Source organism: Apis dorsata, unplaced genomic scaffold, assembly GCF_000469605.1.
Source record: "Apis dorsata unplaced genomic scaffold, Apis dorsata 1.3 scaffold_416, whole genome shotgun sequence".
Classification (NCBI taxonomy): domain Eukaryota; kingdom Metazoa; phylum Arthropoda; class Insecta; order Hymenoptera; family Apidae; genus Apis; species Apis dorsata.
This window is the reverse complement of record NW_006263671.1, coordinates 507,805-518,015: the sequence shown is the minus strand read 5'-3', so window position 1 is coordinate 518,015 and position 10,211 is coordinate 507,805. Positions and strand designations below refer to the sequence as shown.

The following is a 10,211-nucleotide window of genomic DNA, read 5'->3' as shown; positions in this document are numbered from 1 at the left end:
ATAAATTAATTTATGAGTAGTGGAATACATTTTAATAGTGTTATTAAATTTTATATTATAGATCACTATTAAAGATAGATAAGATTTGTGCATATAATATTTAATTTAATTATTTGTATATTTAATAATAAAAAATAAAAATTAAACATAATATATAAAATCTGAATTATGAAAGAAAGAAATACTTATTCTTTATAATAAATATTATAAATATTATATTATTCTCAATAATTATCAATAAATATTATATTATTTATATTTATTACACATGACTAAATATTATTAAAAAATGAATCCTATGCTAAAAATATTTTTAACCCATTGTTGGGCAAATATATATCTAATAATTGGAATTAGTATAGGCTTAAGTCTTAGTATGATGTTGATACCAATCAATATAGATAATTATGATGGAAACACAGAGTATTTAATACATTATTTAAATTATCAAGAAGATTTAGATGAATATGAACCAAAAATAAATGTTAATAATAAACCTCAACAAGCACAAAAAGTATCTAAAGCATTAGTACGTCCAAGATATTATTCCACAGAACTTGGTATCAGAGAAAAATTATTTATAGGAGTCATAACAAGTCAACAATATTTATATAGTAGAGACACAGCAATTAATAAAACAGTTGCTCATATTGTGGACAAAGTACGATACTTTATTTCTATACCTGAAGGCACAAAACCTAATGTTACTCTTCCTGGTATAGTTGGATTTACAGATACTAGAACAATTTTAAAGCCATTTCATACAATGAAATATATAATTGATAATTATTTGGAGAATTATGATTATTACTTTTTAATCAAAGATATAAGCTATATCAATGTTAAAAAATTAGTAGAATTCGTTAATAAGATTAGTGTAAGTCAAAATGTTCATGTAGGTGTTCTTGGAGATATTTCAACTTATTGTTCTTTAGGTAAATTAATTTATATATTAAAACATTGCTTTTTTTTTTTTAATATTCTATTTATAATAAATTATTAAATTTTTCAGATTCAGGAATTCTTTTGAGTAATTCAGTAATACAAGAATTAAAAAATAATTTAGATTGGTGTGTGAAAAATGCTTATTCTGATTCAGATGACATTAATTTTGGACGATGTATTGTTCATTCTATTTCAGTACCTTGTTCTAATCATATACAGGGACAAAAATTTTTATATACCAAGTTGAAATCAACATTCTTATTTGAACAAAATTTAAAAGAATTAGTTAGAAATGAAGAATTTCTAAATTCACTTGTAATATATCCAATATATGATCATCTATTTGTTTACAAATTGAATACATATTTTGCAACAGTAAGTTTTTTATATATATTAAAAAATTAATTATCTTATATAAATAAATATGCTTTATTATATAGATTATTATATAATATTGACAATTATATTATATAATAATTATATAATTGTACATATTGTATTGTAATATAATTTGAGATTTATGGGAATAAATTATAATTTTTATTCATTAATGGTTTTAGGTAAAAACTATTGAGATTCAAAAAAAAATTTTAAATATTCGAAAAACAATTTTAAATATGCAAAATTTAGGTCCTTTACAACAACGTAACGTTTCTTGGCCTATCGGTAATCAACCAGGAAATAATGCTATTGGACGTTTCGATATTTTACGATGGACATATTTTAATCAGACTCATCTATTTTTGAATACTGATTTTTCAACTATACAAGAATTAAAAACCGATGTTAAATTTGATATAGATCGAATAATTAATATTACAGTCGTTAATATTATTTTTAATAGTCAAATTGCATTAAAATTCAATAAATTATTGAATGGGTATCAAAGATTTGATGCATCTCGAGGAATGGATTATATATTAGATTTAGAATTTATCAATATTAGTACCAAGAAAACATTAAGAAAGAGGATTGAAGTGTGTAAACCACTTGGTAAAGTTGAAATTTTGCCTGTTCCATATGTAACAGAAAACACTAGAATAAATATAATATTAATTATAAATTTATCAAAGAAACAGGATGCATTGAATTTTTTGGAGCAATATGCTTTAGATTGTATGGAAAAAAAGTATAAAACTTTTCTTATGATGGTTAGTATTTTTTGCTAGATATTATTTTAGAAAATCTTTTATATATATATATATTTCTTTTGATATTGTTAAATTGTTATTTAGGTTCTCTTATATAATTTTGACTCTGCATCAAAAGGTCGAGAAGACATATATTATGAAATTAAACAATATGCGCTATTTTTAGCTGAAAAATATAAAAAACAACAATCAAAAATTACTTGGCTTTCTATACGTTTACCAAATATTATAACATCTATTAAAACAAATCAATTGCTGAATATTGCTGTTACAGATTTATGTATGAGAAAGTTTACATCTGAAAGTTTGATACTTTTTGTCGAAACAGGAATACAACTTCGATTGGATTATTTAAATAGAGTATATGCATTATTAAAAAAATTACTATTATTATTATTTAAAAAACTTCATACATAAAAATTAATCAAACATTTAATATTTAGGTTCGTATGAATACTATTAATCAATATCAAATATTTAGTCCAATACCTTTCATTGAATACCATCCTGATATAATACATATAAATGATATAAAAAAAGTTAATACAGATATTAATCGAAATTATGGAAAATATGACGAATATAATTTTAATAATATCGCTTTTTATGTCAGAGACTACAATATTAGTACGTATATTTTTATGATTCCTATTTCATAGATTTTCTTTTTCATTTTATAATTAATAAATTTATTTTTTTTTTTTTTGCAGTGAGAAAAACTATTGAGGCTAGCATTCCAATAATACATTCTGATCGAGATATTCTATCAATATTAAAACTTTCACAAAATGTTCGTGTTAGTTCTTTGTTTGAAATGTTTGTTTCTTTCAGTAACGTGCACACTTTACGCGCAATTGAACCAGCTCTTAAAATAAGATATACAAACATTACTTGTGTCGATGACACTAATATCAATATGTTTTGTACACAATTAAAGAATCGTTATTTGGGTCGACGTAGTCAACTTGCTAGATTGATTCTAGATTATCAAACTTATAAACATAGTTTACTAGCATAAATTGTATATGCAAATGCTATCAAAAATATTATCAAATATATTATTTTGATGTTAAAAATGATTTTGTAACTTATATAAAACAAAAACATTAAGTAGTTTTGAAAAAGTTCATAAATAAAATCATAAAATTCTATTATATTTGACGAAAATTTATATTAAAATAATTTATATATATATATTATAATAAAAATTAATAAAAATATATTGTGCGTGTGTGTGTATAATAAGAGAGATTTGTAATATAATAGATATTTTATTAAATTTATACATTCTATTTAAATAAATATTTTGTAAATAATACAATCAAAAATTTAATTTTTGTTTTTCACAACACATCATATATGATTTTATATTTATAAGAAGATTGTAAAGAAATGTGTATATTATACACACTTATACTATATATAATATTTAGATTTAAAAAATAATCAAATTGAAAATTATAATCAATCATTTATATAATCATCATTTGCCAGTTTCTTAGAAAATATATATAAAACATTTTGGCAAGATTTTTATAACATATAAGAAAATAAGGAAATATATAATTATACTAAATATTAGTCAATAATTGTACAATCCCTTAATACCTTATAAATAATATAGTATATTACTATTCATTACATATTTCATATATTTTTTTGCATAAAAAGCAAAAGATTTGTATATTATAACTTATTTCAACACTGAATATATGGAAGATGCTATCAAGTTTACTATACACGTTTTGTGTATAATGTGAAGTAAAATTGAATTGTTTTATTTCGTCTAAATCTTTCAATATAACAGAAAATAAAATGTTGAAAAAATAAACTTTTTGGAGTGAAAAGATCTTTAAAAGATCTTTTATTAATCCTCAAAATCACTGTTCAATAGAAATATGTTTGTTGATATTATTAATATAATTAGATTAATATAGAAAATTATATATAATTAAATATATGTTACCATTAGGTACTATCAGATTCTGATTCTGATAATTGTAAATCATCATTTAGAAGATTATCTGGCATTAAGCATGTGGGAGATGAAGCAGTACTATTTAAATGTCCTAAAAAGAAACATAAAAAAAAAATTATTTATATTTACATAAAGATTAATAGAAATAATTATGTTGAAAATATACCATTGGTTCCTGTTAAAACTGGAACATTTTCAGTGTCTGAATCACTATCTGAACTTTCTGTAGAACTACTTGAAGTAGAATCACTAAGAGCACCTTCATCGCTATCTATAGTTACAGAAGGTTTTATAATAGTAGTATTATTGATACATGATGACCTCGAAGAATTTGTAACAGGAAATGATCCAGTTGATGTTAAAGGACAGTCATCATTATCAGAACCAATCATTGGTAAACTGGCCAACACTGAATGCGCCACTGATGGTTGCACTGGTGAACTAAAATTCTGTGTGTTTTTAATAAGTTTAAAAAGAATCTTAATATATTAATATAACATTACTATATAACCAAGATTTTAAATTAGTTTATATTTTTTTAAAAAACATTTCAATTTTAATTTTAATTTTAAAATTAAAAATATTTAAATTATAAAAAAAAAATAAAAATAAAATCAAAATTTTCTGATATTTCTTTGCATTTAAAATATATTTAGTACCTATTAGTTGAAGTAGAAGGTGGACTTTTACCATGATATGGAGAAACTCTATGAGGGCTATATTGTTTTGGATGTAATTGAATACTAGGTTCTCTTTTTTTACCACTAATAACTTTTGATCTTGTTGTTGTTCTTCCATGTGTAGGACTCTTTTTAATTTCTACTGGAGTTATAGGTCTATTGCTATTATTACTATTATTACCTCCAGAAATTCCTAAATGTGATTGAGACTTTGGTTCTGTTCTAAAATACAATATGATATGTACATGTTATAATTCAACATATTTTAAAAAGATATTTTAAAAAGATTACATACCTGGTTTTTTTTACTTGGATATTTGCTGTTAATTTCTCCAATGTAATTTCTCCAGTAACTCTATCAATTATCAGAACACATTCCTTATGGTAAGGTCTTTGAGAACCTTTGAATACAGTATGAGGAATTCCAGCACCATCTAAATGTGGAACAGTAACTGTCATCATATTGTTTGCTCCAACATCAACTCTTGCTACTTTAGAAACATCAACACTTGCTGGTTTAAAATCATCTATAATCAATATTATAGTTATTAATTATTTATTTCAACATTATACAACATTAACAATCACTATATTTCTTGTATTTTTTCAAATATATAATAATATAAAATAAAATAATTGAAAATATACTTATGAATTTAGATTATAAATTTAAAAAATTTATATACTAACATTTTAAAGTATGAAATGCCGTCGACCTATTGTTTGTAAAGCTTGGTCCTAATTTGAGTTCCCGTATTTCAGAACCCAAACCAAGCCGCTCAGCCATGTCACGTCCGATTCCTTGAAAATTTGTTTCCGCGAGAGAAGTAACCGATTTCATTGAATATTATTTTATTGTTCTTTCTTTCAAGAATTTAAATAAATCAGATGTTAAATGCAATATTAGATATAAAATTCACAAGCAATTGAGATTTATTATTGCATGTTTTATTCGTTACTTTGCCAAAATATGGATTTAATCAGTCAACCTTACCAGACAAGAAGATTCTGTATTCGCAAGATCTGACGTCACACTCATTTAGAAATAATAAAGGGAGAGAAAGCTGAAGGAAGTAATACGAGGTGATTACCACGCCACCTACCCGGATGCGTATGTTAAAATACGTTTTCACGCGATATTACCGCCATAACTTTGTCATATTATTATCATATTATCATAGCATTGGATTTAATATTATAATTTATAAATTTGAACAAAATAGAATTGTTTAAAATACTTTATTAAGAAATTTAATTTTCTATTCACATAAAAAGTTTATGTACTTTGTATTAATAATAGTAATTTTTCAACATTCTAGAAATTTCTATCTAGAAATTTTCATTTTGTGATTTTAGGGAATTTATCATACAAGACTTATAAATCCAAAATAATTATATGTAAATTTTATTTTATGTAAATATATAATGCTGAATTCATATTGCTTTTTGCAAATTATTTTCGTCATTATTTTCGTTAATAATAAACATTTTTGCAAATAGCAAGCAATTAACATTAAATTGATTAATGAACATAAAAATGTTTATTCAGATATCAATGAATTCAAATTTTTAAATCCACTTTAATTTTTTAATAAATATTAATTGTTCATTGTTTTATTATATTTGTTTTTCGTATAAAAATTCTTTTTTATCAATATTGACATTTTTTATTATAATATTTTTTATTATTAAATATATGGCTATAAATAAATATTTTCCAGATATTTTTACAAAAAGAGATATGTAAAAATATGTAAAAATTAAATTATCCAAAAACTAAATGAACAAACCTGTAATCGTTTGATCTGCTCTTCAGCTATTTATTAGCATCATTACGAACCTAGCATAAAAGGTATAATATTATATTCTTATCATTTTATATTCTTATGTTATCATATATATATTCTTATCACATTTCATTCAATGTCAAAACCATAAAAATTTCTACAAAACAGAGAGAATATTGAGTTAGATCAGTACTTGGAATATCATAATAATAACAAAATTCATCAATAAAAAAACGTTCAAATATATACGACATAACTAAACTAATAACATTGTAATTATTGTTTCTCAAACCAATCAACATAATCATTAATAATTGCAGAGTAGTAATAATATTTATTAATAATTGATGCCTTCTCATTTGGTTTTCTTTTCGCTTTGGTTGTAAATGAAAAAATACTGGCAAAATGCCCAATGAAAGTATTATAAGTCGGACTTTTTCACTAATCCCATATCCTTGTAGGATACCACCAGTAAACAATGCCAATGGTATAACATCCACTATCTTAGAGTACCAATCATAAAAGATTCTTAAGTATTTTATTATATTAGTTCCTGATGTAAAAAGTGGAACTCCTGGAAATAACATTGCTAAAATAATATAAATATAATATGTTTTTTATTATAAGTATAAACATTATTATTATTGTTGCTATATTTTATAATATGAATTAATTGCTTTTACATAGAATTTTAAAATATCTCTAAGATCTAAAATTCGTAAAAATATAAAATATTAAATTTGTTTATGTTTATTGTAATTTATCATTCTTATTGTTCATCTACATTTATCTTTATGAAATTTCATTATAATACTAAAGTATAAGTAATAAAAATATTATTTGTAATATTATAATAAGTAATATTAAAAATTTATAAGATTTTAGAATTTATATTACATATTTATATCTTTAAAACATAAATAAAATTAGTATTAATTCTAATAATATTTAATTATATATTAATTATTTAAAATAATATATCGGTAAGAAATTTATTCTTCAAAAAATATAAATAATTATTATATAAGTGACATTTTTATATAATTATTTTTTATATATTTCATAAATAGCATATATTTCATGGATTATAATATTATATATATAATATATATGTATATAATATATATTTTATTTTTTAAGTTTTATATTTAAAAATTAAATATACTTTCTTTAGTTTTATATTAATTAATTTTCAATTTGACTTTTATTAACTTATTAATATAAGATATATTATTAGAAAATTCTATACAAATAATATTGCTTCAAAAATATGTTATGCAAATGTCAAGATATAAAATATAATTAATTATCAATATATTCTTACCAAATCTGAATGTTCCTACTATGGCATGTGAAAGTAGAATTTGAAAGGCACGAAAGGACCAGATACTTGTTTTATCATATGTATTATTGAGAGTTTTCATACAACAAAGTGTCACAAAGAGTTTCACTAAATGTGCTAGTATGCTGCTCGAACAAATCATGGTCAACTTTTGATTATCCACAGATACTGTTTTTTGATTTAATTATTCTGAATAATATAAAAAGTTGAATAATATATTAAATTTGATAAAAATTTCCATGCAATTATAATATGAAAAAGTGCTTTTATGTTTAATTAACACAGTTCATAATTCTTTTATAATTTATTAAATCCTAAGTAAGGTTATATATAATCAGATCTTAGGTAATTAAATATTATTTCTTAACAATTTGTACGAATCTTTTCGAATTTGTTCAATTTCATTATAACACAAATATAGATAACAACATGAATATTATATTCTATTTAGTAAATGATAATAAATCTACTATGTAATATTTCATTTAAGTTTTTAAATGTTCAATCACTCAGTCTTGTTAGATAGGATTCTATATCGAAACTTGATATCATATTTGGAAATAATAGAAAGAAAAAATTAAGAAAGATGCCGTTTATCGAAACCCGTATTAAGATACTTTTTCACGCGATATTAAATGTCATGATTTTCGTTGTCGTAACATCATATATCATAATAAAAAAAATTCAATATTATAATGCAATGACAAAAATTATTTAGTGTTATAATCGTAAAAATCATATTTTATTACTGCATGAAATATATTTTAATATACGATAGATAGCAATCGCATCATATTATTACGAGTTAACTTTTTCTCTCTCTATTATTTCTAAATAAAAGTAATGTCCAACTCAAAATATAAAGCCTGGTCTGACAAAACTATTTTCATTATATATTTTAACTATCACATAAATATGAACTTAATAAATTTAAAACTAATTATTTAAGTTAATAAATTTCATAAAAATTTCTTGTATAACATTTTTATTAAATTTTTATTACTACAATGTAGAATTTATAATATATATAAATTTATATAATATAATTTATAATAAATTATATAATTTATATAATAATATAAGTTTTATTATAAAAAAATAGGTGACTTTTTTTTAAAAATAAAGAAAAAAGTTAATAAATTATAAAAATAATTTTGTGAATTATATTTTACAAATAATGTTTAAGAATATAATGTATGTTTTATAATATGTTTTATATAATGTGAACAAAATATTATAAGAAGTAATAATAAAGGAAATGTAGGATTAATATAAATAACTATAATTATATAATTGTATATAAAATAAAATATAAGTATAAATATAAGTTTTGGCATTTATTCAAAAAAATTTTTAAACAAATGGGAATAATGAATCTTTTGCACAAAAAAGGGGAAGACTATGATGGAAGTCAATGTCTTTCTTTCATTCAAAATGACGTGACTGACAATACATTACTGATGTGAAGCGTTGACGCTTTTATTAAAAGTTTTGCAGTAGTACTGCAGTATTTTTACCCTTGACAACTTGTAATCGCAGTAAATGTTCGTGCGTATTCAATATGAAATCATTATACTATGCTAAATTTTATACTATCTTTTATATTAGAAATTTCAATTTTACTAGTGGTATTCTAAAAAGATTTACCAATGAATTGCAATTCATGCTTTTTATTTTTTAAAATTACAAATAAAAATTGATTTATTTTTGCATAATATAAACGAAATTATATATTTCTATAATTTAGTGAATTTTTTATATAAATAAAAATAATATAAGCATAAGAATAATATAATGATAATTGATGTAGTTAATAAAATAAATAAAATGATATAATATGAAAATGATTTAATTATTAGAATTAATGATTAATTAACTTAATTTTAAATATTTCGTTTATAGAATTCTAAGTTTTACCTAGAGAGTGCTGCCATCTATTAAAAATTCACAGATTACAATTGACTATATAAATCTTAACTTATTGCAAGACAATGTTTTACATTTAAATTAAAATGTAAAAATATTTCAATTATTATAAAATTATAACAATTATTATAATAGTTTTATATATTATTATATAATATATTCGTAGATATTCATAGATTTAATAATTTTATTTAATTTCATACTTAAAATAAATACATTATCACCAATAATGTTTTATTTAATATTTAAATTAAATTCAATATTAATAGTTTATATATATTATAATTATAAATAATATTAACAAATATATATCAAAACAGATTATAAAAAATAATATTAGCATTTGTTTATTTTTTTTTATATCTATTTTTTTTCTAATTATGAAACTATAGTAAATTAAAA

The 10,211-nt window shown here is 21.1% G+C and overlaps 3 protein-coding genes across 8 annotated transcripts in view; 1 reads left to right on the top strand and 2 right to left on the bottom strand.

Moving 5' to 3' along the window:
* Positions 1-274: 274 nt before the first annotated feature.
* On the top strand, positions 275-3,937 carry LOC102677495 (chondroitin sulfate synthase 2). The gene is made up of 6 exons (XM_006619483.2): positions 275-935; positions 1,013-1,320; positions 1,506-2,096; positions 2,181-2,456; positions 2,540-2,723; positions 2,807-3,937. Exons 1-6 carry the CDS (start codon positions 290-292, stop codon positions 3,112-3,114), a joined length of 2,313 nt encoding a protein of 770 aa, XP_006619546.1. The 5' UTR covers positions 275-289; the 3' UTR covers positions 3,115-3,937.
* LOC102677631 (ell-associated factor Eaf) lies at positions 3,348-5,814 on the bottom strand. 4 transcript variants are annotated; one of them, XM_031512342.1, is made up of 7 exons: positions 5,749-5,814; positions 5,445-5,555; positions 5,050-5,281; positions 4,734-4,976; positions 4,241-4,515; positions 4,063-4,165; positions 3,348-3,979 (listed from the first exon to the last, which is right to left on the bottom strand). In XM_031512342.1, exons 2-6 carry the CDS (start codon positions 5,539-5,541, stop codon positions 4,065-4,067), a joined length of 948 nt encoding a protein of 315 aa, XP_031368202.1. In that variant the 5' UTR covers positions 5,542-5,555; positions 5,749-5,814; the 3' UTR covers positions 3,348-3,979; positions 4,063-4,064. The 4 variants fall into 4 exon arrangements, with proteins under 4 accessions (XP_031368202.1, XP_006619547.1, XP_006619548.1 ...); XM_006619484.2 differs by having other exon boundaries at positions 5,445-5,800; XM_006619485.2 differs by having other exon boundaries at positions 3,348-3,969; positions 5,445-5,800.
* Positions 5,815-6,343: 529 nt separating this feature from the next.
* The window catches only part of LOC102677166, a 15,618-nt gene continuing 11,750 nt past the window's right edge, over positions 6,344-10,211 (bottom strand). The window contains exons 1-3 of one of the 3 annotated variants that reach the window (XM_006619481.2): positions 8,156-8,464; positions 7,866-8,074; positions 6,344-7,115 (exon numbers count right to left, since the gene is read on the bottom strand). In XM_006619481.2, coding sequence (XP_006619544.1) covers positions 6,664-7,115; positions 7,866-8,025 — 612 coding nt within the window. In that variant the 5' untranslated portion in view covers positions 8,026-8,074; positions 8,156-8,464 and the 3' untranslated portion in view covers positions 6,344-6,663. Of the gene's footprint in view, positions 7,116-7,865; positions 8,075-8,155; positions 8,465-10,211 lie in introns of those variants that run through there. The other 2 variants (XM_006619480.2, XM_006619482.2) reach the window with 2 other exon arrangements.

What these genes read in the sequence shown, in the direction of transcription:
- LOC102677631 (XM_006619484.2), bottom strand. Translation starts at nt 5,595, where the DNA reads ATGAAATCGGTTACTTCTCTCGCGGAAACAAATTTTCAAGGAATCGGA. An exon ending in GGCATTTCATACTTTAAAAT is followed by an intron (nt 5,282 to 5,444) that starts GTTAGTATATAA and finishes TATTGATTATAG; the next exon opens with ATGATTTTAAACCAGCAAGT. An exon ending in AGTTTTAACAGGAACCAATG is followed by an intron (nt 4,166 to 4,240) that starts GTATATTTTCAA and finishes GTTTCTTTTTAG; the next exon opens with GACATTTAAATAGTACTGCT.
- LOC102677495 (XM_006619483.2), top strand. Translation starts at nt 290, where the DNA reads ATGAATCCTATGCTAAAAATATTTTTAACCCATTGTTGGGCAAATATA. An exon ending in TGAATACATATTTTGCAACA is followed by an intron (nt 1,321 to 1,505) that starts GTAAGTTTTTTA and finishes TAATGGTTTTAG; the next exon opens with GTAAAAACTATTGAGATTCA. An exon ending in TGTCAGAGACTACAATATTA is followed by an intron (nt 2,724 to 2,806) that starts GTACGTATATTT and finishes TTTTTTTTGCAG; the next exon opens with TGAGAAAAACTATTGAGGCT.